The sequence below is a fragment of the Lipophrys pholis genome, assembly GCF_963383615.2.
Source record: "Lipophrys pholis genome assembly, chromosome: 13".
Taxonomy (NCBI): domain Eukaryota; kingdom Metazoa; phylum Chordata; class Actinopteri; order Blenniiformes; family Blenniidae; genus Lipophrys; species Lipophrys pholis.
The window spans coordinates 3,551,250-3,577,776 of NC_137632.1; the positions used below are offsets into that span (position 1 = coordinate 3,551,250).

The following is a 26,527-nucleotide window of genomic DNA, read 5'->3' on the forward strand; positions in this document are numbered from 1 at the left end:
CTGGCTGGTGCCTCCATCTAGTGGTTTAAGTATGTTACTGCAATCAGAAGTTCACTGTAGCAGGAGGAGCCTTCAACCGATCTGCTGCTCTGTTGACCTGAGGGTCTCACAGAAAGGCCCCATGTCTGTCTTCAAACATATAAACAGGGACGTTTCTGGGTCTACTATTGCAACTACACATCATCAGTAGGGTAAAACGAACCTGTCTCACGACCAGGGACGTTTCTAGACCTCCTGGGGAGCTATCTCAACTGAATGCAAACTTTACACACAATATATAAATGCCAGAAAAAGAAACAGAACTGAAATGTGCAAAATATTAAGTACGATAAAAATGCAACCAAGCAAAAAAACAACAACACAAATACTCAATATTTGAGATATGTATGGAATAACTGATGGACATTCATTGGCAGTAACAACTTTATTGCTTCATGTTAACATTTTATTTAATGTAATATTTTATTTACTGTAATATTTAGGCTACAGCAGAACTGTTATGTGTATATTACTATATTACTATATTATCGTTCAATTCTAAATACAAATTAGCCCCAGTCTAGACTAAACTTACAGCAGCATTGATGCTGGTATTAGTTTTAGCATTTGACAACAAACACTTTATTCTGGGAGAAAATATCACTGTCAGCAAAGGACTAAGTTATTGTGTGGCTGTGAATGTATGAACACAAGACTTCTGACAAACTGTGTGAGCAATGCTGCACGACTTCTTAAATAAAGCTCTTAAAAATGGTGTAAAGTAAGAATAAATATGTGCTCTAAGTCTGTCATACCAGAGAAGTGTGTTGTTTACCACACTACCAAATTTAAATGATTAATAGATACATAAATACACACTTTATGAATGTGTTTAGAAGAAAATGGCTGAATTCACTTTACGCAGACTTAAATGTGCAGCTAACTTTTCTGCTTCTTGGTGGATGACTGGGAGTTTAGGACAAAGTGTCTGGGACTAACTGGGACTAACTTTTTAATGATGTAACACACAGCTCACACACTCTCACTTACCACAGTCACTTTATTTCTTTTCATCCTCTTGGTTTTTCTTTTCTTTTCATGTGAATGGGGGATTTGTCCGCTTCATTTTTCAGTGTTTGACAACAACAAGGACTCCACGTTGATGCAGGGTAGTAGTGGGGCCCCATTAGGGAGGTTCCCGATGGTTCCTGGGGGTTTCCAAGTTGTGTCGCTGATATCTGCCGTCTTTCGGGGGCCCCCTACTAGCAACGAGCCAGTGACTACTCGGAAAGGGCCCCGTGCGGGGGGTTTTCGATGCGCTGTCGTTGCAGCGTCTCAAAGCAGTTACATTATTTTGTGTTGCCTACCCCGTTGCAGCGCGCGCCTCTGCATATATATACACGTATGTCATATCACATTCTTTATAATTCACTGATTCTACCATATGTAACTCACGGTGTGGTGTGAAGAAGTGTGGAAATATTTTTTTCAATAATAATAATAAGAAGAAGAAGAAGAAGAAGAAGAAGAAGGAGGAGGAGGAGGAGGAGGAGGAGGAGGAGGAGGAGGAGGAGGAGAAGAAGAAGAAGAAGAAGAAGAAGAAGAAGAAGAAGAAGAAGAAGAAGAAGAAGAAGAAGAAGAAGAAGAAGAAGAAGAAGAAGAAGAAGAAGGAGAAGGAGGAGGAGGAGGAGGAGGAGGATGATGATGATAATAATAAATTAGTCCTCAATCATCATAATAGCTATTCGAAAAGGAAGTTGCGATGATGTAATGAGGAAACCAAAGAAGAGTCTCGTCTGTGTCTGTTCACACTGAATCAAACTATTTTTGAGGAAGACGACTTTGTCTGAGTCCATGAAATATTAAAACATCTTGAAGTGTCACATTTATCACAGCTAATTTAAAGAGCGGGTGTTTCTGAAGGTTTGTTGTTCAACAAAAGAGAAAAAAGATTGAAACAACTTCAGAAACAAGCGAGTTGGAGAGCGTGGTGGACAGTTAGTTCTGATGGTTCAGATGTGGGCAAACAGGAAGATATCATAAAGGCTGAAATCTGTTCAAACAGAAAGTTCACATGAGGAGAAGTCCTCACTTACTTTCTTCAGTGCAGAAAGATTTATAAATCTGCAGATAAGCTGGTATGAGCGACGCTGAGGCGGACCGATGGACTGATTGAGGGATACATGAATGTATTAGTGGCAACAAGTTTTTCCAACTTGTACCAAATGTAAGGGAGTGTTTCTAAGATGGTTTGTGTTTTTAACCTCGTCCTCACCTCACGTCTGTGAAGGATGTGTGAAATAATATATCTGCTCTGGTTCTGATTTAAAGCACCACGATCCCCGTCTCTGGTTTATTAACTACAATAGTGTACCATCACTTATAAATCTACATTTAACAGCTCCACAAGATCTTCTGAGCAAATTGTTTCCCTACATCGTATTTAACTCTGACACCTTTAACTCCATCATACTTGTAATTCTCACATCACAAGTACCTTCAGACTGGAGTCATACTTACTGTAAAGCTGAACAGCAGAACCAAACATACCTGATTTGATCATCTTTCCACCTGAAGGGTAAAAAGTCCAACATGCTCTTCGTGTCAACGAACGGACATTCCATGTTAGTGAATGTTAATTGTTTGCACATTGAGTTAAACTGAAATGTTCAACCAATAAACTGTAGAACTTCACTGCTCGACGTTTCTGGCATGAAGCAGAAACAGGCCTTTCTTAGCCAACAATCATTAGAATAAGATACATTTTTACTGAGCTCTGCTTGTCCTGGCTCCCACTCCAGGTGGTGCTCTCATATCATACTGCACTTTTCAAAAACAAAGTTATGAAGTGCAGTAGATGCAAACCATAGAGCAGCCAAACGTCGTGTCAGCTGACCCACTCACCCAGAATATTTATCCCGACTGAAAGAACGCATGAGGTTTTAATCCTCCCGCAGCAAATTACCAGTTCCAGTTCACAGTGGGTCAGCCAAAATGTTCTCATTGTGTAAAAACGACCTCAATCTCCTCCCATTTACAGCTAAAATCGGTCCTCTTAAAGATTCAACAGTCGTTTTCCACGGCATTGCAGCCAGGCTTACATGTGTCTGCGCACTACATGGTACGTAATCTGCATAGTTACGCCTTACACAATGTCCATTACACCATCTCTCTCTTACACAAACACACCAGCATGTCTGTTCCCATCCACAGTCTGACACTTCTTCCCCTGTAAAACACTATTTTTAATACTTAACAACAGCAATCCACACGTCGACGTTCCTTGTACCGTCGCCAGCAGTGTCACAGTGCACGCATTACAGAGCAATTCTATCTCTTTAAAGCACAAAAACACAAAACCTCCCCCCTCGGGTGCGTCTCATGGGAGTCCTGCCACACATTCTTGAGCGTACACTTCATTGTAGCGGTGATTCAGAGCAGCTCATGGCCAAATAAGACGAAAACCTCTCCGCTTGCTTGTTGTGTCCACATCTGAGCCGTTAGTGTACGCAGACCGGAGCGCCTGTAGGAAAAATGGTGAACGGCGTCAGGGTGGAGGTCGATTCCAGCTGAATCCATCACGCAGTGTTTGTTTATGTAGGTCAATAGCTCGAGATGAACCTTTTCAGACTCGTGTAAGTCAGGATTGTTTAAAATCATTTCTTGGTCGGTCATAAAATCGGAGTTTAATTGATGACGTGTCCTCAGAAGCTTCAAAATGACTAAAGTATTTGCAGGTTTTCAATGATAGACGTACTGTATAGTGATGTACTGTGAGCAGCAGAACATCGTATTAATCCCACTCCACTCAAACACTTAGCATATTTTAATGCTGGATTACAAAGTTGTTGCCCATCAACTCCGGTGTCTGTCCCCGTTGAGGAGGATGCAAGAGGTCATAGAGGGTTGGATATGTCACGCTCTGAGATCTGGAGCAGATCTGAGTCTGGTGGCCTTCAGCTTTATGATACGTGTAGATGTTAGTGTTGGAGTCAAGCTTTACAAAGAAAGAAAAGAAATACATTAAAGCCAGCAATGAAGAATCTTAATCTCCAGATCTTTCAGTGTTTTACCAAGGGTTTTCCCACAACCACTGACCACACGGTCCCTTTGGGACCGTCGAGATCCTTCAATCAGTTTCAAGACAATCAGAGTCGAGACCAAAGACCAGAACAGGACTGAGTCAAGAATTCCAGCTTAAAATGTGGTCTTGAGGCGGGTGTAGAGATCAGCAGAGATCTTGAGTTCTGCACCACTACACACTAAAATCCATCTGACGACCAAGTTGGATTGTAATTGCGGTGACTTTCAAAATAAAACTACCCAGTCCCAGGAGAACACGGACCGGGAGTCATGACACCACGGAGGAAACATTGTTTTATTGTCCATCAGTAGATGGACAATAGAACATGGGCATGTGCAGAAGAACTGTTTCCTACAGCCGTAGTGCACCGTGTAGTGGTTCACAAAAGTTGTGTTTCCCCCTTTACACAGAGACCGCGTCGTAGCGGATTCAAAAACTGGCATTTCTCTCGTTTCCATCGAAAACAGAGTTGGAGCGTTTTGAAAAGTTTTTGTAAAGATGCATTTTCATTTGAAACGACACCCAAAATGCAACGAAGGTTTTCGGTTTTCAATTGAAAACATTGTGCAAACATTGCTTTATTTCAACAATATGGAATAGCTACGAAAATTCAACATTTTATTTAACTGTAAGTAATCCGTCCTCATAAAACATCGGACAATTGACAGCATTTCCATCTTAGAAATACAGTTAGTAAGTTCAGAAGATCATATTTAGATGAATACTTGTAGTATAAACAGACTTCCTCTGGACTATATTAGCCCCTACATTAGGATTTTAATGTCTTTTAATGTTCAATTACATTAAAAATGTCTCCTGAGAGTGTAGATATGTATTTATTTAAAAGTGCTCTATAGGTAAAAACTTTTTCAATCTTTGATTGTATTGCATCGTGGTCAAAATAACTTTATCTCAAACTTAAGTTCTGTCGTGAACAAGGTACAAGCGCGTTTCTTCAGTACAGCTTCTTCTACGTTTCTAGCTCTGACCTATAGCTTTAAGCAGGTAACATTAGGCGAGTTCGCCCTTCTCAACCTTAAAACATGTTTACAATATATTAACAGCCTAGTGTTCAGTGTACCACAGATTGTTTGACAGCTCTATTCTGTGCTGTACATGATGTAACAAACCGCTGATCATCATCAGTTCATGACCCTGAAAGATGTGTGAAAGCTGGACAGGAAACAGCACGTGACAATTAAAAATAAATAAAAAATACAAAAAACCCTTATTGGGTGTCCCCAGTGCTCCTTCAGTCTGATGCGACGGAATGAACTTCCTGTTGTTTGCACCCATAAAGCTGCTGCAGACAAACCACGACGAAGATTTAAAGAAAAACACCTGCCTTCAGAATAAGAGCATCATGTTGCTCGATCAGCATTCAAACATTGAATGCAGCACAATCTAAAATAGAAATTGTTTGCACTAGACATTAAAGGTAAAATTCAGAGAAAGTAGATCAGAAAGTCTGATTGTATTGCATTTGATCTTAGGGCCTGTTTGAAGTGGAAACGGAGAACTTTCGTTGAGTTTTAGGTGCATGTTTGGACAATAACGGCGCTCCGAGCCACTGAAAAGAGATTTTTGGGAAACGGCTCCCAAGATGGAACTTTTTGAAAATACCCTTGCTTTGTCTCCATGTAAACGGACATAATATTCAAAATATTGCAATGTACTGTATACATAAAACTTTTCTGACACGAAAATGCAAAAATTTTCACTTGAAACTCCATAAAAATAAAACTTTTTTAAAAACTAAAAATGCAAAAATTTTACATTTTCCCTATAAAACATCTGGTAATCGTGAAACTTTTCTGAAAAGAAAATGCAACAACGATGCATCTCCACTTAAACAGCAAGTACGTCTGAGACGTTTCAAAAAAAAAACAAAAGATGTATTTTTACTTAATACTTCGAGTAAAAAAATTCCTGAAATTAAAACACAAAAACGTGTGGGACAACTGAGGGAAATTGGCCTTGTGCTAAATCCAGCTTATTTACAGCAACCTGATGAAAAGTCATGAGAATATTTGTACATTAATATGCACTGTCCCGTCCAAATTGATAAATTAATTAAATAAAAGTAATTAAAAAATGCTGCGTTTTCACTTGAAACATTGTCATGTAAATGGATGCCTAAAAATGTATTGCGTATTAGTACAAGTAACCCAAAATACTGGTTAATGTGAGTCTCATTTCAATTGTACCTGTAGAAAATGGCTCAATAATAATAATAAGAATAAGAATAAGAATAAGAATAAGAATAATAATTCATTGCATTTCATTAGCCTTTATTTAGTCAGGAGAACCACATTGAGATTACTAACCTCTTTTACAATTGTGTCCTGGCAGCAGTACATAAAACCAGTTTTCAGTATAAAAATAATACTGAAATGCTCTTAAAACTAAGAAATAGCAGAGAAGACAAGTACATAAAGACAGGAACAAATGAAATTACAGTCACAGAGTAAGAGCATATGAAAGATAAAAGTATAAACTAGTTAAAAATAAATGAGCTAAAACAAGAACAAGGTCAATTTATTGTTTCCAGGTGCTGTAAAAGGGCCTTAAACTCTCCCAGTGAGACCAGCTATAATAATAATAATAATAATAATAATAATAATAATAATAATAATAATAATAATAATAATAATAATAATAATAATAATTGGTTGCATATCTGGAGTGCTACTTTTACGTCGAAGGTTCGCAGCCGGATGTGTTTTAATGGACAAAGCAGCTTGACTCGCGCTGGCCGGGACGAGTCTGCGTCTGACACACTTATTCTTATCACACACGCACACTCACGGCTGCGGCCTCTCCTCGAGCTTGTATCCGCAATTCTACATCTTTTATCGGCTTTAAACAGCCCGACCAGCCGCCGGTTCGTCCGGGACTCGAAGCGAGGAGAGTGTGCTCTGTGACGGCTCACCGTCTCCGGTACCGAGCGACACCGTGTTTGACATTTTACATGACGGCTCGCTCTCCCCGGGCAGAGCCTCCGACATCACCGGGAAGAAAAGTGCGTGGGGACACGACCCGAGCCGGGCTTTACTGAGTGCTCCTCCTCCCCGGGTCTCCAGCTGCAGCCATGGCCGGAGGACGGACCGCCGCCGGGCTGCTCGCGCTGCTCGCGCTGCTGGCCGCGCTCCTTCGCTGCGGCAGCTCCTTCAACCTGGATGTGGACAAACCCTTCGTGTACTCCGGACCGGAGGGCAGCTACTTCGGCTTCTCCGTGGACTTCTTCAAGACGCCCAACAACCAGAAGTAAGATTTGTGCTTTTTAAAGGCGTTTTACCAGGAGGAAATGTTAAAGTGTGTGGAGGAGCTCTGAGTTCAGGAGGTCAGAGCAGAGTCCTCATCACCTCCCGAGAAAGACCCAACATGAGACCCTCACTGCCATCTAGACTAGAGAGACCGGGACCATCCAGAGATCAGTGCCATGCAGAGACCCAGAGACCAGAACCATACAGAGACCAGGAGACCCAGAGACCAGGAGACCCAGAGACCAGGAGACCCAGAGACCAGGAGAGCCCTGCAGTTAAAATCCGACCCAGGCAGAGAGAAACTAACAAGTTGAGACTAAACCAATTCACACATCGCTGACTTGATGTGGGAATGAAGCACAGATCACAAACTTCCAGGTCAACAGGCAGAGATCCTGCAGGGATGAACAGAGAGGAGAGAGCACAGACTGCAGGAGAGAGAGGACAGACTGTGGGAGAGAGGACAGACTGCAGGAGAGAGGACAGACTGTAAGAGAGAGATGACAGACTGTAAGAGAGAGATGACAGACTATGAGAGAGCGGACAGACTGTGGGAGAGAGAGGACAGACTATGAGAGAGAGGACAGACCATGAGAAGACAGACTGTAAGAGAGAGGACAGACTGTAAGAGAGAGAGGACAGACTGTAAGAGAGAGATGACAGACTATGAGAGAGAGGACAGACTGTGAGAGGACAGACTGTAAGAGAGAGATGACAGACTATGAGAGAGAGGACAGACTGTGAGAGGACAGACTGTAAGAGAGAGAGGACAGACCGTAAGAGAGAGAGGACAGACTATGAGAGGACAGACTGTAAGAGAGAGAGGACAGTTTGTAAAAGAGAGGACAGACCATGAGAGGACAGACTGTAAGAGAGAGAGGACAGACCGTAAGAGAGAGATGACAGACGGTAAGAGAGAGGACAGACTATGAGAGGACAGACTGTAAGAGAGAGAGGACAGACCGTAAGAGAGAGATGACAGACGGTAAGAGAGAGGACAGACTATGAGAGGACAGACTGTAAGAGAGAGAGGACAGACCGTAAGAGAGAGAGAGGACAGACTATGAGAGAGAGGACAGACTAAGAGAGAGGACAAACTGTAAGAGAGAGGACAGATTGTAAAAGAGATGACAGACGGTAAGAGAGAGGACAGACGGTAAGAGAGAGGACAGACTGTAAGAGAGAGGACAGACTAAGAGAGAGAGGACAGATTGTAAAAGAGATGACAGACTATGAGAGAGAGGACAGACTGTAAGAGAGAGAGGACAGACTAAGAGAGAGGACAGACTGTAAGAGAGAGAGGACAGACTATGAGAGAGAGGACAGACTGAGAGAGAGGACAGATTGTAAAAGAGAGGACAGACTATGAGAGAGAGGACATATTGTAAAATAGAGGACAGACTAAGAGAGAGGACAGACTATGAGAGAGAGGACAGACTATGAGAGAGAGGACAGACTATGTGAAATAGTACAAGACTATAAAAAATAGCACAGGCTTCACTAAAGAACACAAAGTACAAGATGTAATTCATGTATGTCTGGAGAGTGAGACCGCAGATCAGTTCAGTAAACTAAAGATGAGTTCAGTAAACTAAAGATCAGTTCAGTAAACTAAAGATCAGTTCAGTAAACTAAAGATCAGTTCAGTAAACTAAAGATCAGTTCAGTAAACTAAAGATCAGTTTAGTAAACTAAAGATCAGTTCAGTAAACTAAAGATCAGTTTAGTAAACTAAAGATCAGTTTAGTAAACTAAAGATCAGTTCAGTAAACTTAAGATGAGTTCAGTAAACTAAAGATGAGTTCAGTAAACTTAAGATGAGTTCAGTAAACTAAAGATGAGTTCAGTAAACTAAAGATGAGTTCAGTAAACTAAAGATGAGTTCAGTAAACTAAAGATCAGTTCAGTAAACTTAAGATCAGTTCAGTAAACTTAAGATGAGTTCAGTAAACTAAAGATCAGTTCAGTTAACTTAAGATGAGTTCAGTAAACTTAAGATGAGTTCAGTAAACTTAAGATGAGTTCAGTAAACTAAAGATGAGTTCAGTAAACTAAAGATCAGTTCAGTAAACTTAAGATGAGTTCAGTAAACTAAAGATCAGTTCAGTAAACTAAAGATCAGTTCAGTAAACTTAAGATCAGTTCAGTAAACTTAAGATGAGTTCAGTAAACTAAAGATCAGTTCAGTAAACTAAAGATCAGTTCAGTAAACTAAAGATCAGTTTAGTAAACTTAAGATGAGTTCAGTAAACTAAGGCTCTCCCAGCATTATAAACATCGAGCAGCTTAACCTAGAAAAGGGTCCAGTCAACATAAACTTTTAACCTTTAGAAACTTAGAAAGTGGGACTGACATGTCTCAGGTGGATCCTGGGACATGTCTTTACCATACGGTGGATCCTGGGACAAGATAAATACTTTAAAAAAGTATTTTAGTTTGAATCTAAATTTTGCAGGAAAGAAGTCGTCTGTCTCTTAAAATGTCAGAACCTTTGGTTCTGCTGGCTCTGGTCTCACTTCACTGATCCTCAGGTGTGTTTATCATGAAGCTGTTGGCGTTTCTCTTCTACACTCATTCTGAGGTTTTAGGACAATCGCCTCCTAAAGAACTGCAGTACACCCTGTTATTAGTACACGTTAAATAAACACAATCAAATGACTTAATTTAAAGATAAACATTTACAGTCGGTATTATCTTATTCAAAAAACAACCATTGTCTTTTTTAACAGCCAACAGAATAGATTTGATAGGATTTCCAATCATTACTGATCAATAAGCAGAATTAAATGATCATGAAACGACGGCCCAGTTTTCCCTTCTTGATTGACGGCAGTCACACGTCCAGATTCTGATTATTCACCTTTTTTGTTCAGCTTCTTGCACGAGATGTGAACATCAGTGTATTTTTTATCAGTGTTTAGAGAGCAGTAGTGGAGCGAGAGCCACATTCCCTAAACAACCTGGTGTTATGTCTCCTGGTCATCCTTCATCACACCCTCCTCTTCACTGCTCCAGTGTTTTGCTTCAGGACAACCGAGTGGTTTTAAGCTCTCATGTTCATGTTTCAGGTGATTTTAAAGTCCCAGCTTTTTATTATTGTTTTCACGTTACGATGCGAAGCCTTCAATTCCTCCTTTGACACGCCCTTAGAAGCCACTAATCCAACTCGTACCAGGCAGATGATTGACGGCAGCGTTATTTCCCCCTGCATGTTCCTGTAGAACGCCCCGCTCTGGCTTGGCGGATATTCATGTTGTCATACTGATACTGAGTAAAGCCTGTAAGTGTGAAACTCATTCCAGCTGATATGGGCTCATCGTGGGCGAAGGCAGGCTACATCCTGAATAGACGGAGAGACACACCGGTAGGGACGTTCAGCCTCTTTTACACAACATCCCAGGTGTCCCGTCCTCTTTGTGTTCTCGCTTTAGAAAAGCTTTGCGTTTACACGACGACGTTTTGAAAACGACGACTAGTCCCTCCTGTCCTGGTGTTTAAGTGGCGGCCATGATAAGGAGCGTTGGAATTCTCAATAAGCTGAGGAAAAGAGGCTCAGTGGTTCTTTTAGAACCTCCTTTAGCAGAGGAAACACTGATGCATCCTTTACCAAAGGAGAACAGATCATGTTCCCCCACAATTCCTTGCAGCGACAACATTTAAAGGGACCCGCTCGTCCCGGCGTTCAGGGAAACTCACCATGACTCAAAGCAGATCATGTTAAGTCGCCAGTGCAATACTATAGCTTGAGCAACTTTAAATCATGTAGAACCCAGATCCCAACCAGGAATGTTGTGGATGTTGTAAAACGAACACAGTAAAGTAAAGTAAAGCCTATTCTCCGTTTGATTGGTTGTTTATTCTCCTGGCAGCCGTTTCACTTTACTTCCTCGGAGCCTGCAGCCTCTTTCCCTGATTCACATTCAAACCTTGAGATATTTCAGTTTATATCAGCGGTTAGATCCACAGGGGAAACTGGTAGAAATGTGCTTTTTGTCGTCTATTTTCGGACATTTGTAGTTTTTTCACGACGGCAGACGTCACAAATTTTCGCCGCCGCCGTATTATTATTCCATCACCTAGTGCAGGGGTCCTCAATTCCGGGCCTCGAGGGCCGGTGTCCTGCACGTTTTAGCTCTCTCCCAGCTTCAGCACACCTCGATCTGATGTTGATGTCATCATCTAGCTTGTAAAAAAGCCAAGTAAGGAGCCCCTTATTGGATTCAGGTGTGTTGCAACCGGGAGAAACCTAAAACATGCAGGACACCGGCCCTCGAGGCCCGGAATTGAGGACCCTTGACCTAGTGGAAGTGCAGTCCGACGGTCACAACGGGACGGTCTCTCCCTGACTCCTATAGGAAGCCTCCTAATGCCTTTCCTTGACAACACACACAGAGAACAACACGCTCTGAACATAAACAATGGCGAGAACACAAGACCTTCGTATGGACCACGAAGTTGCACTATTATTGTGACTGTCAAAATAAATGTACCAAGTCCCAGGACAGTAAGGACTGGGAGTCATGACACTATCGCTATTGTCCATCTGCTCAGAATAGATTTATCACTTTATCACAGAAGAATTATCACTGCAGCAGCATGCGCAGTAGCAGCGTTTCACAATCGGAGCGTTTTCTCCCGTTTGCACGAAGTCGGAGTTCCCAGCTTTTCCTGGGTTTTCAGTGCCGAGCGTCGTCGTCGTGTCAACAGACACCCAGAATGCAGCAGAAAGCGTTGCCGTGGAAACGGAGTCTCCAATTAACCCTCAAAATGTACGTTTTTGGGATTTGAGGGAAAACCAGGACGGTGAACGTGCTCGCACCATCCTGCCACCTGAAGTGTTTTTACTGACTACAATCTTCCCAGTTCCTGTTTCACTACAGACCAACATGGAAATAAACTCTGCTGCTTATAGGAATGCAGGCGTTACAGCCGTTAGCATGTTTGGCTCGCCCTAACTGACCTATGAACGAACCTCAGCGTGAACCTTTGCACTACACTCCAATTTGAGCAGTTTTTCTAAAAGCACATCATTAATTAAACTCTTCTCATCATGCATTTGGTGTAAGCAGGACGTTTTCTTACACAATGGAGGAATGTATTTATTTAGCAGTTGAAAAAGCAGTCTTCAGTTTGAAGGAGGAATTATTGCGCAAGTCACATTACTGATAAGCAACTTTTCCTCAGACTGAGGTTGCAGCCTCAGGTTCTAGAAACGCCTTGGTCCCCTCCGTGGAAAGTTGATTAAATAAGTTTGTGTTGCACTGGAGCTCTTCAGACGTCTTTCTTCCAGTCGGATCATGACTGTACTCCTCCTGCTCTTGTTTCCTGTTTTATTTGCGGAGCCTCTGTTTGGAACGATAGCAAAACACTCCCCCTCAGCGTTCCCGCCAGCATAAAGCTCCTGCAGCGGTGGATTTACACTCTGCGTCTTACCCCGATGTCATGACAAATATTTGACCCACCCACATGATTACAAAACGGAGCTATTTGTCAAACTTGGATACTAAAACCGAGCAGAAGAAGAAGAAAACAACTGCTTCAATCCTATTTCTTCTTGTTCTCCCCAAGCAACTGTCTTTTTTTTAATTTTTATGTTTTCATTGATTAATTCAGTGTTTGCAGGAGAAAGCCCAGTTTTTCCAGCACCATGCAGGTTTTCAATGCCTCCTGCTCCAAACGGGCCTAAATCTAATGGACGTGTCGTTATGAAGCGCGACAGAAATCCTGCGGACGACCCCCAGAAATGTGGTCATTTTGTCTTGACGCTGCTGAAATATTTGAATCGTTTGTCAGAAAATCAGAGAAGGTGCTCAGACTGTGCAAAGCCTCGGCTCCACTCTGCACCACTATTGGGTTGGAGAATCCTCCCTGATCCAGGCCAGGATTCCCTCTGCTCAGGGGAAGTGCAGAGAGACACACCTTGACAAACGGCTCCAGACGACTTGGTCGCCAATAAACTGAACACGTGTGTCTCTGGACTGTGGGAGGAGGTTGAAGTGTGTTGAGACGTCTCGTGTACAAACGGCTGTAGCATGAAAGCACTCACACTGTGTTGTAGTGCCTCCCTGTCCTCGGCCAGACCGCCTGGTTGTGTTCAGCACTATTTAGATAAAGTTGAATTAAACTGCTATAGGCAGAAAACACATGGTGCTAGTGCACGATATATATATCTGTATGTATGTTAACATGCACAGTTATTAGGCAACTGCGGATGTAAATCAAATCATATTTTATGGATGTTGTTGAACTCCAAGACGTTTAAACTTGAATTTCTGTTGAACTTAAGCATGTAGGTGAGGTGCATTAATTTAATGAGGGAGTGTGTGGCCTGAGATCAACTCTATGTTAAATATGTGTAATTATTAGACGGGTTCGTAATTTTTTTCACAGACTAACGCTCCATCTCGCGCATCAAAGTACTTTAGAATAGGGCCGGGCGAAATGCATCTAAAAAAAAAAAAATCCCCAAATAAAAAGTAAATGAGGCTCCGTCATTCAACAAATTCAAGCTTTAACCAGGTTTAAGCAAAAGTGCAACAGCAACTACCGAAATCCAGGAACGGTAGAACAGAATGCGAAAAATGCTGAAAAAATGAGTGTTTGTGTTTGTGTGTGGGGGGGGGGGGGGGCTTGAATTTGCAAAATAAAAAATAAAAATTTCTACTAAGTCGATAAATCGATGACATGGATCTTTTGCTCAGCCCTACTTTAGAACTTTATTGACTAAATCCCATACAGATGAAAGAATTTTGACACGGCGGTCCCCTCACCCTAAACCTGTTCAAAACTTCTTAAACGAGATTTAAGCCTAATTTATGCTTCGTACGCAGAGGATTGTCAGAAGCTACTCGCTGTCACGTTGCGCTCCATTGGTCAAAATTACTACGAGTTCAATTTGTGTTACCTGCTGAATATCTTTCCAACTTTTATTTTGTTTGACTCTTTTGCCTTTGTTTTTTCTATCCTTGCGTAACTTCTTGTCTTTTTCCCTCTTTAGTTCCGACGTGCTGATCGGAGCTCCTCGAGCCAACACCACCTCCGGCACCGTGCTGGAGACGGGCGCTGTGTACAGCTGCCCCTGGAGAAGCTCCACAGCCTGCCAGCAGCTGCTGTTTGATGACAAAGGTACCAAAAATGCCCAAATCGCTGACGTTTCATGTTGATGCAGCAAGGCAGGGACTCATTTAGGCTTTCAGAGTCGGTCTTGGATACCCTGCATTTCCTTCCTGAATAAACACACAAGCCGTCAGGAGCCTAATTTACTTTTTGGTTTTTTTGGGGGTGTTTTTTTTATGTAAAAGTGGATTCTGGTTTGTCTTTACCATCGAGGTTTGAGTGAGAAAGTGTGGGTGAAGATAATGTTTCTGTGTGATTACAGGGAAGTTGGTTCCTGCTGTGTATTTCCATGACTGCCTCATAGTAAAAAGCCATATTGTATTTGAAGTGTTTCTCTGTGAACCACCACATAATGTAACGTGAGCTCCGGTATTAAAAACCTGCTTAAAAACCTTGAGAACAATCTTGACGCGCTGATCAGCTCAAATCACAAACAACTGCAGCAGATCACACGCTGCTCACTTTCTTTTCAGTTTCTTGATCTCTACTTCATGGAGTCTGTTTGGGACGATGTGAAGGGACAGGGATCTGTCTCGTCTTCACAACCTTCCTCCAGAATTCACCCAAAAGGTTTCCCTAAGAGAATTCAAGTTCTGGATCATCCCAAGTCCTGATTTTTCAAATTTGCTTTATTTGATAATAAAATAAATGTTTAAATGTCTCAATTTTTAAGAGTTTGCCTACATTTGTAAAATCGACTAAAACTTTTGCTCAGTATGGTACAATCAAATGAGTTGGCCTGAGTAAATAAAACACAAACGAGAAGGTCATGTAGAATGAAAAAGATCAATATACAGTAAGTGAACATGAAGCTGTCAAACTTATACATTCGATAGCTTCAGTGTCAAAAACGTGCAAACCTTCGACTTGTGATTTTCAGTGAATGCTGAAGGTGCTGAAAGACACTTTCATTTTGTGAAATAACAGAGCGTGGCAGCTTTCTCAGTTTGCACTAACAGTGTATTATTGATGGGATAATAAAGGTTGAGCTCGGAGCGACGCCGTTTGTCTCGTGTACGGACGTATTCAGGAATGTGTGTCGAGGCGGGAGCTGTGTGGACTCGTCCATGAACTCCTGTTCTCTACTCTTCTGTTTATCCTTCCAGCAAACATCACTTTTCTGCGGTTGCACAGTTCGAAGACGTTGAGACGGATTCAGAGATTCACGACCAATTGGGAAGTCATTTTGTTCTTTACAATAGAACAAATGTCACATATAAGACGTTAAAAACTTAAAGGTTTTACAATTTAAGGAGAGTGATCCTTCTACTGAGCATGTGCAGAAGACGTTACTGTGGTCGTGGTGCGCACGCACAGTAGCAGCATTTCAGAAAAGTTCTGAGTGTTTTCATAAAGTTACACCTTGGGAACCGTTTTCAAAATGTAGCTTTTCCAGTGGAGCCAAGAATCGTTGTCTTGTAAATGGACTGAAACCAGAAGACTGACGATTAGCTGAAGTTTGTCCCAACTTGTTTAGAAGTGGGGTATAATGGGGTCAGAGGTAAATAACTAGAGGACTGCCTTTGCTTTATCAATACAAACATGAATAGAGACCATTTGTAGATAATGTTCTTTTGTTTAAATGTTGGATGCCAATAAGGTATTTACTGTGATACATTTCTGCCTGCAGCACTAATTTCTCCTTGCTGGGTTGAAGTGGGTGAGGCTCAACTGGAAAATATATGATATCATGTCCTCAGAATAACAACTAGTCACCATTAGGCGCTATTTGAATTAAATGTGGTGCAGTGGGTGGATTTTTAATGGCTGTGTCAAAACAAACCTCACCGAAGTGTTTTGAGGATGACTTAGTGTGTGAGGTGTTTTAACCTTTAAGACCTGTTGATGTTTTTTTAATCTCTGCACTCCAGCTGTTTAAGAGATGTTTGTCTCGATGCTTAGTTGAAATCTCCTGAAATCCTCCAAAGATTTTTTTTATTTATTTCGTAAAATTGAAGTAATTTTCAGTTTCACTCAAATATGAAGGAAAAAGAGCCGGCGAGCTCAGTTGGTAGAGCATGAGACTCGCTATCTCAAGGTAGAGGGTTCATGTCCCACGCCGGGCACCACCTTCCTGTGGGCTAAAGCTTCTTAATCGGTGCAATATGATCTGGGTGACAGTGTTCAGACTGCCACCGCCGTGACCCGGAAACGGATTAGTGGGAGAAAATGGATGGATGGATGAGGGAAAAAGAAGGCAGTGTGAATTTTATGAATGAAATATGTCACATACTACATCACAGATTTACACTAGAATACTAGTGATTCACACTCTCAAAGTAGTGAAAGAAAAATAAACCTTCCACCCACATAGAAAGGTAAAGGAGAATGTTGGTCCATGTGCAGAAGAACCATTTACTACGACTGTGTTAACAAAATGAGCAAAGGAACAACAAAAGTAAATTCATGAAGCTAAACTAACAAACATGTCTTTTATCGTTCATCCAACAGAAAACACAGTGAAATAGTTTGCAGGAGAAAATGTGTGTTACATTCGAACGCCTGAGCAGAAATCAGTCGTTTTGTTCCTCATATTACCAAATCTTATGAGCGGCTGCAAAGAAATCAGCTGTTGTTTCCTTCATCCTTTAACGCGCTGTTTTATTTATTCGTGCAATTTTAGTTCATTAGGATTATTTTGCACAACCACCCAGAGCAGAATCTCAGTATATGATGCCATCGGTCGGCGTTCAGAACGGCACAGGAAGTGGTTTAAAAGCTGCTGGTTTACTGCTGCCTATCAGCGTCTCGCTGGGTGTGAACGCCATTGCCTCACAATAAAGATTTACCTCTGATAATCAGTTAGTGCACAATGTACAAAAGGTAGTATTTCAAAAGGTGTGTTGTCCTCTAATGAAGCACTGCAGCTGCAGCGTTTCCAAACCACTGGTGACTGCACTCAATAACAGACATGGGCCAGCCCAGACTGGTGTGCGTCTTGTCAGATGCCCTCCTCCCTGTTTTTCACTCTTCAGATGATTCAGTTGTGCTAAAGTATAAAGTCAGTCCAAAATCGCCTGACGACTTGGGTTAGAAATGTAAAAATCCAGTCCAAAACGGTGAACTAGCGTCACTTAGACCATCAGGTTTAGTAGATTAGGAACAATCCCTGCGATGATGTAAGTGAAACGATTCCCTTTGGGGAAACTTGGTTCCTGTTGGAACAAGCGGCACGTCTCCTAATGATAATGCTGACTGCACTGAAATGAAGTTAGAACTCACTCAGATTCCTTCCGAGTTGTTGAGCGTGTGCAGGAGCCACACTGCATTTTATTAAAACTCAGGCGTGTTTACATGCGCGCAGTTTATATGGATAAGCCATGTGTGGGTATAAAAGGTGTGGCACCCCGGGTATGTTGACTTTTATGTTAGAGACCCTGTTTAAACCATGTCCTCCTGCTCCGTGTGCTCAAAGCCTCAAACCTTTCCTGTGGTAATAATGTAAGTAACTCTGGCTGCACTGTCCTTTCAAAATAAAACGCATCAAATGCTTCATTACTATAATACACGTAAAAAAAAGACAAACTGTAAATTTCAATAATGTAAAAGATGCAGCTCACTGGAAGTAACTAGAGGAAGAATGTAGTGCAGATTGATGAAAGTAAAACGCACTAAACCATAAAGAGTCTTTACAGCCTCGTTTTAATGGTCGGCTCTGAAAATCAATGCTAAATGTATTTTATCCTCAAATGGAACTTGGATAATGTGTTAAAGAAAGACGGAGGATCAGAGGTGAATGAAGGACAGGCTGAATCAGTGTAACGAGCCAGAGGCGAGGAGACGAAGCCGGCTGGGAGTGTTTGTGTACTGGTTGGTATTCCGCGGGAGCCCTCAGCCATGAAAGTAGGAACAAACACACCACACACTCTAAAATAGTGATGCCCTGCCCCCTTCTAGAAACAAAACATAGACACTGTGGCTTCAGTAGTCGGCACATGAAGAAGTACCAGTCACATACTGAGAGTTGCTTCCAGAGAGACTTTCAAACTTTTGAATTTCTTGCAAGTTAATGGAAAACTTCTTCATGTTATCTCTCTGCATTAGTAACTGCTTCTTGAATAATTAAGGCCATTGTCTGCAGCTGCCTGCTTCATCCAAGCTCAAGTTGTTGAAGCTGGGGGAAGGAACCCCCCCCTCCACTAATCGTAAAAATTCTAAGACATTGACACACACTCAAACTTGTGAACAATTGTAATAATTAAAGGGAATAACTGTAATAATTGTATTAATTAGAGAGAATTTAGTCAGTGTTTCTTAGTGGATGATCCTTCAAGAAGTGCTAAAACATGCCGTTTATTTTTCTATGCAAACTTGTTTATAAATGATAACATGGCGTGAAATCCTACATCGGAATAACTGGAGCGTTTCATGTGAGCGAGCCACATGAAGAGTCAGAACAACTAAAGTCGCTCTGATAGTGAAGTGAGGACTGGCCACAGTATTTCAGCATCTCACGATCACGTCAGTTTGGATGTTCTTTACTAGAGAGCCAGTGTTTTGTAACAGGGTAATAAAGCCTGGCGGTCTGTGACTGTCCTATCTGGTGCATTTGTTCAGTGTTGCGTTGACACTGCAGCTTTTCAAAACAATTTACATGAAAATGGCAGAAATGCTGAAAACGATGTACTCAGCATGTCGGGCTGCAAGTTGGCACGATTGTTTAGATTGATTGAGTCATGAACACTCTGGAGGCAAACATTGTTTGCACATGTGCAGAAGAACTAGTTACCACTGCTGTGGTGTGCATGTGCCGGAGCTGTGTTTCAGGGAAGTGGCATTTTCCCCCGTTTCCATGGAGACTGAGTGGGAGTGTTTTCTAAAAGTTAAGTTTTCAGTGACTCTGAGCACTGTTGTCATTTAAACGGACACCCAAAATGTACCGAAAGTTTTAATTTGAAAAAAGTTGCAGTGTAAACTGGGCCTTTATTTTCTTTCAGGTGAATTTTAACAAGACGGGCTTATAAGTTAATGCATTATAAATGTATAAGTTTAATCACTTGTTTCCAGAGAGTGGGGCTTTTCTTTGTGTCCGAAAAGTGTTTCTGTGAGGCATAAACAACTGCAGTATGGCCTGCAGACAGGTGTCTTTCCTGAATAAATCACATGTCATATGATTAATCCAGCTCTTGTAACACTAAAATACCTGTTGGGTGGCTGGCTTAATGCAGTGTGTCGTTTCAGGCCTCAGAATGTCCATAAAAGGATGAATGAATCTTGAACAGCCTCAGTAAATCTTGTGGAGGGGGTGGTTTGCACAGGATGTTTACTTTTCAGCTACACTGCGCACCTCATAGCCCGACCTTTGAGTCAGGAAGACGTCTGGCTGGAGTGCCTTTGAGCAAGTCACTGGCAATACTGGGAGCTCGCAAACCTCTGCAGGCTGGGACAGAAACCCAACGTGTTCAGACGTTATTCCCCTGGCTGCAGGGCTTTTAGTGACTGGCCTAGTTCTCTCTCTGTGTGTGTGTGTGTGTGTGTGTGTGTGTGTGTGTGTGTGTGTGTGTGTGTGTGTGTGTGTGTGTGTGTGTGTGTGTGTGTGTGTGTGTGTGTGTGTGTGTGTGTGTGTGTGTGTGTGTGTGTGTGTGTGTGTGTGTGTGTGTGTGTGTGTGTGCGCACACACAATAGAGGCCTTTGTTGTTAACTTGACCTGCGTGATTATTGGTCAGAGCTTTACTGGACTAGAGGAAAGAATTAACTGGAATTTTTCTGTGTGTGTGTGTGTGTGTGTGTGTGTGTGTGTGTGTGTGTGTGTGTGTGTGTGTGTGTGTGTGTGTGTGTGTGTGTGTGTGTTGTGGTATGACCCTGACTCAGTCCGCTGTGTTCTGGCCGTGACACACCACATGCTTTTGTTATTTCTGCGTGTTGATAGTTTTTGTTTGGGGGGGGGGGGGGGGGGGGGGGTGACTTGTCCAGTTATAGGAAGGTGGTAATATTGAGGTATTGAAAGGGGAAAGCTGCCTGGTTTAGACCTTTGAAGAACATGAACATTTATGATTGGTTACAAAGCGGCACGTTTTGTATTGTTTCAGCGTAGTGTATAAAATTGAAGCTAATATAATTAAATTTTATTACTGATCTCAGGTTTTTAAACATTTTGTGAAATCTGTGTTACAAGACTAAATCAGATTTTGTTGCTCAACAATAGTTTTAGTAATATAGTAGTAGTGAATGTACATTATTGAATGTCGCGGTTTTTATTGAATTTTTTCTGGGGCTTTCGTTTATCAATTTATCTCATTCGTAGTACACTGGTGCCTAACATTTCTGAAAGGAGACTGCCAACATCCAGTCTTACGCAACCTTAACGTTATGTCCATCTAACAGCTGGTCATCGTTTAACCTCGTTGACTCATGTTGTCCAAATTCTTAGATCTACAGTCACTTCCCACTTTATTAGGAACATGTTTACAAGATGTTTTGATCTCGTCCAATAGCCCTGATAAGGTTCACTTCTGGGTCACATAGTGATGAAGTGCTTAGCATTGTTATCTCGTACTGAAAATATCCCCGGTTTAAATCCGGGGGCCTTTTGGTGGGATGTTGGCATTCATTGGTTTTGTTTGCAGTTTACTCTTACAGTTAAAAGCACAATCATGTATAGGTGTGACTGTGAGTGTATGTGACTTTCCCGTGATGAATGGGCAATCTGTCCAGCTTGTACTCTGTGTTTGCTCATGGTCACCTGGGCTCAGCTTCAGTCTTCCATGATTGAATAAAGTGGTACAGAATGGATGGAGGGATTCTTTGAATAATCAAATAGGGGTACTTTCACTTTCAGTTTGTTGTTATTTAAAATCTAAGATGTTTCACTTTTGTTGAGGAAAAGTTTGTGTCACATTAGATTGTACTGGTTTACATAAAGATGGGGCCCATGACTGCACTTCGCTCTGGATGAAAGAACAAAATGACGTTGTCTATTAGCTTGATTAGGTAAAATTAGGTCAACATTGCTACAACTGCACAGCGCATCCTTCTCCCATGTTTGAAGGCAGTTTTAATGGAGTCATATTATGCAAAATTCACTTTCTAATGGTTTTCCAACAGTAATAATTGTCCCCATACCTGGACTGACGTCCCAGAAGTGAAGACAGTCTGTCCTCTCTCTCCCTGGCTTGTTTCAGGTTTTAAAAAGTGTGTTGCTCCAACCAGCCAATCAGAAATCAAGCCCTATATAGTGTCATCGGGGGTTTAGCCAATCCCAATCAAGGTAGGCCCTCCCTTTGACTCCTCCCACAATTAGGCAGCTCTGCTCTGGCACATGGCACCACGAGAGGAAGTACTTCCTCCTCTTCCCAATATGAGCATGTGTGGGCGGAGCCAGTTCAGGTCACACAGACACAGCAGATTCTGAATGCAGCTCCTATGATCCAATATTGAAATAGAGGAAAATCAACGAAAAGCTGGATTACGGGTGATGAACTTTGAATACAATGTTTGTGGACCAACGAGACCATGTGGAAGTGTTGAAAAGCTGCATAATCTGGCCCCTTTAAGAGAAAAACCACAATTATTTTAACATTCCTGGTCTGAAGGTAAACCCTGATCACCTGCATAGCTGACTGACTCTTGTTTGCGCCGCCTTGAGGTGTAAATGTGTTTAAGGTGAGGTTGACATCAGCATTAGCAACATAACATTATTAATGTGACCACAGAACTGTGGCCGTCGCTGCAGACTCTTAGTCATGTTGGTTTCTGAGTGTTACTGCTATGGACCAACTTCTGTGGTTAGGGTGTGAAGCCTCCCCTTGACAGACAACAAACAAAGAGACAGGTTGTCGCCATGGCGACAGTGCTGTTGAGATGGTAACTAGCTGGCAGTGCCCACTTGGCATCATGGTGGGCTGATTCACCAACATAATAGCAGATTCATGAAACATCTCATTTATTGCCAGAGGGGTAATCCCATTCCCCTGGTACTTTACCCTCAATGTGAGATGGGCACCACAATCCTCTTAAAACGCTTCATCAGCCAAACTTTCCTCAGAGAATCGCTGGAGTTTATAATCCACTGCCAACTGTTGTCAGCAGGCCGAAGCCTCCCACCATGACGGGAAAATCCCACAGGTCATCTCTGCTCCCTATCAGCAGTCAGCAAGAGATTTGTCCAATACTCCTTCTTATTTCAGCAGCGATTGAGAGCTTGGGATTGTGGTGTGGTCGTTGAAGTCTTTAGTCATCTGGGAGCAGAGAAGGGCCGGCCACTGTGTGCTGCTGACAACAACAACAACAACAATACTGTTGTAATACTGTTGGCAGACTGGAGTTCCATCAATATATCATTTGTAGCCTCTTGATTTAGAAACCATACAAACACACACATGCAGAAAATGACTGACCCCGGAGTGGGTCATGAGGTCAGGCTTGGAAATGAAAGGTTGATTGTTTGAATCATTGGACTGGCAGACGTTACATAAAGTTTTACAATTTGCTCGTTGGTTTGGCGTGACGGATTGGAGCCTCTTGCAGGGCCAGTTCTGGCCCACGGCCCTTGTGTTTGGCGCCCCTCATTTAGTCTGGAGGTTGTTACTGTCCATTACTGTGAAGACATAAAGCACATGTGTCAAACTCAAGACCCGCGGGCCAAATGTGGCCCGCCACATTATTTTATGTGGCCCAAGAGGGATTAAAGTTCTGATTGTCTTACAATAAAAATCCCAATAGATGCGCAGTGCAGGAGTGCAAGCCTTGGGGTGCGTGTCTATTGGGAACATGTGAGCGCAGGTTCAAATATTCTATAAAATACGGTAATTGCATGTTCCTTTGTTGACACAGATGTAGTTCTGCATTGTGCCTGTCCAGATTAAGATGTTTCCTGCGCCGACCCGACAGTGGACAACCCCCTGCGAGAACCCGCACACGGCGGTGAAAAAGCTGTGTGCGCGACAACGTTAGTGTGTGTTGTCCCAATCAAATGAATAAATAAATAAAAATGATATTACCCTGAAGATTGCAGTGTATAAACATCAATGCAATTTTCAACAAGTAGAATTGAGAAATACAAACGATCCCAAAATGTCCAGGAAGAGAAAAAGTTACGCCGATGAAAGGCTGTTTTGCGAACGATGGGAAGGCGAATACATGTTTGTACTTCAAGGAGAAAAAAGCAGTTTTTTGTGTTATGAGTTGTGTCTGTTGTCGAAGAGTATAATGTAAGTCCACATTTTGACACCAAACATCGAGGTAAGTATGACAAGGTTAGACTTAACAGAGCAACTAGCAAATATATTTTTTTTATATCTATGCAAATGCATATGTAATATTTGTAATATGAATAAGTAATAATGTCAGAGTTATCTAAAATTGAGGAGTAGTTGCATTTATTTTACATTATATTTGGTTACATTTAGTTAAATTTTTACTGTCTTAGAGTTACATTTGGCCTTGGAGGGCAGCCATGATGCTGACGTGGCCCTCGGTGAAAATGAGTTTGACACCCCTGACATAAAGGATTGGCACTATTATCAAAAATTCCAATCCAAAAGTTCCCTCTTGCTACCAAACTCGTTTAAATGTTGAAAGTGTCTGCATTTGCCATTAAACAACCCCATAGATTAAGCAAAACCCAAACAACATGGTTTGAGTTGTAGCAGTAGAGACAGAAATGCAGCCGTCAAGTGTTCAGCGTGTGCGGTGGATCCTTAAAAACCACGGCCTCGTGAACTTTGTCAAAAATAAAACCATCGTTGCGGATCACTTTACTGCCTAAAGCCATTCTGCTATAAGAATGGAAAGAAGAGAATAGTCTTGAGTTATATGTTCCTCTGGCTGTGTGATTGAGCTGATTGTCATGTTGTGTCTCGACTCCTGTGGTCCTTCAAATATACATCCTGTCTGTCCATCTGTTGTCAGACTGAGAGGCTGAAGTCCGTCAGCGGGTCATTTATAGCCTGTCAGGGTGGCAGGGTTGCATGGATTCTAAGTTTATCCCACTTTGAATGGAAAGAGGAACTCCAGAAAAAAAGTACCTAAAAGGTTCGGGTTCTTACTTTGGAAAACTGCTGAACAGTTCAAGTTTTTTTTATTTTGGATTGTTGACGTTTGGTTTGCTTAAAACGATTACTCCTTGTTCCCTGGAAAAATGCTGCTGCTCTTTAGGTTTGATTGAAACTGACTGGTTTCAAGTCTTTCAATCCAATTCTGTTTTCAAAATAACATTTAGCTGTTCAACAGACTTATGAATGAAGGCCTTTAATTTGGTTTCTACACTCTGCAAAAAAGTTGAGAAAAATTGTGTGGTAGATGATTCATTTGGCCTAATAATGCCTCTTTAAAATCAATCTTATCATTTGAAAGCCTGATTGTTTCCCTTTTTGAACGGTGCCACATTTCTGAGGCAAGGCAAGAGTATATACCACACACACACACACACACACACACACACACACACACACACACACACACACACACACACACTATTGCACCATTCAGACTCAAGGTAAGTCAAAGTGCTTTACAAGAAAATGATGCGATTAAAAATGCATAAAAAGAAGAAAGTCAAAACTTCATTAAGGCAAAGCTAATAAAATAAGTAAGATTAATTGTTTAATTGAAAGCAAATATAAGAAACATGTTTCTATGTAGAGCACCAGTGCTGAATATGTTGAATATATAATATTATTGAATGTTTCAGATGACGGCGTTGAAGAAAAAGGTGGATCTCAATGGGTTCATTTAATAGAACTCTCATTGCAATATATATATATATATATATATCAGTTTCTAATATGTAATTTAATGAGATTGTTATTCTCTGTTTTTTTCAGACGACAGGGTGAATTCACAGGGAGTTCAAATGGAGTTTAAGTCCAAGCAATGGTTTGGTGCCTCGGTACGATCCAACGGGCAACACATCCTGGTAAGAAAGACGACACTAAATCACGTGTGACCTTCAGGTGCATTTTTTTTTTCACGTGGGAACAATTCTATAGGGAAAAAATGCCAAATGTACAAAAAAGCAGCAGCAGAAGAAGAAGTGGTTGTAGTGATAGAGAGGGAACATGTTTTCGGTCATAAATGATGATATGATCATAAAACCCCTGATTTTTAAGTTTTAATTAAGGATGCGCCGATAAATATAAATAATAAATATAAAGCCTAATTCATACTCTCATGATACACAAAGTCTCTGCGTTGTGAAGCACCTGTGGCCAGCCTCTTGTCGCCGCTCCTGAGTGTTCTCCTGCACGCTGTGTGTTTTCCAGGCCTGCGCTCCTCTGTACCAGTGGTCGACCTTCGGCGTCTCTGAGCGCGAGCCGGTGGGAACGTGTTACCTGAAAAAAGGAGAAGCGGTGGTGGAATACTCGCCCTGCAGATCCAGTACGTTCTTTTTCTCTGTGATTAAAACCAAAATGGGAGTGACTTCATGAACGTCCCAGGATCTTTTTCAGTCCAGTTTTATTTCACTTTCTAGTGTGATACAGTCCAATAGTGAGAAGGCATGTTTCATTCATATCTTTGCATCGCTCTGATAAGGCTGGGAGTTACACCAGCAGCTTTACTTTAAAGCTGCTTTTAGTTCATTTTGACGTTTTACTTTTTCAGTTTCTGAGCTTCACTCCTTTCGTAGTTTAAAACAGATAAAGATTATCAAGTAAACGTAGTGGAGCATTAAGCAGCTTAAAGAGACAAATATATCTGACTCAGTCTTTCTGAAGCTCCTGTGAATCAGATTAAAAATTGATTCAGTCATTTATGTTGATGTTTGCGAAGAACCCTGTGTTATTAAACCATACGCAGTGTATCTGCACCACGAAAACAACAACAAACACATTATTATTATTAGTGGTCAACTGAAAAATGGAGATGGATAAAAACAAGAGCCTGTATTTTCTACCTGTAGACATTCGGTTTCTCTTGATTGAGGACATTTCTAAAGTTGCATGCAGAAATGTAAGTTGTATAGCATTTTGTACATCTGACCTGATTTTCTTTTTTCTGTTTAGGTGCCAACTCACCAGAGGGGCAGGGTTTCTGTCAGGCTGGCTTCAGCGCTGGCTTTCTTAAGGTAGACGGCCAATAGAGTTATGATCTGTACAATAGAGAAAAGGATTCTGTCAAGAGCCAAATTAGGTACAAGTATATG

The 26,527-nt window shown here is 41.7% G+C and overlaps 1 protein-coding gene across 1 annotated transcript in view; it reads left to right on the top strand.

The window, feature by feature from the left end:
* Window positions 1-6,789: 6,789 nt before the first annotated feature.
* itgav (integrin, alpha V) overlaps window positions 6,790-26,527 on the top strand; it is a 53,478-nt gene continuing 33,740 nt past the window's right edge. Inside the window, exons 1-5 of the mRNA XM_080479133.1 lie at window positions 6,790-7,330; window positions 14,327-14,454; window positions 25,209-25,300; window positions 25,647-25,761; window positions 26,388-26,449. Of these exons, the coding sequence (XP_080335259.1) occupies window positions 7,155-7,330; window positions 14,327-14,454; window positions 25,209-25,300; window positions 25,647-25,761; window positions 26,388-26,449 (573 nt within the window). The 5' untranslated portion in view covers window positions 6,790-7,154. The remainder of the gene's footprint in view (window positions 7,331-14,326; window positions 14,455-25,208; window positions 25,301-25,646; window positions 25,762-26,387; window positions 26,450-26,527) is intronic.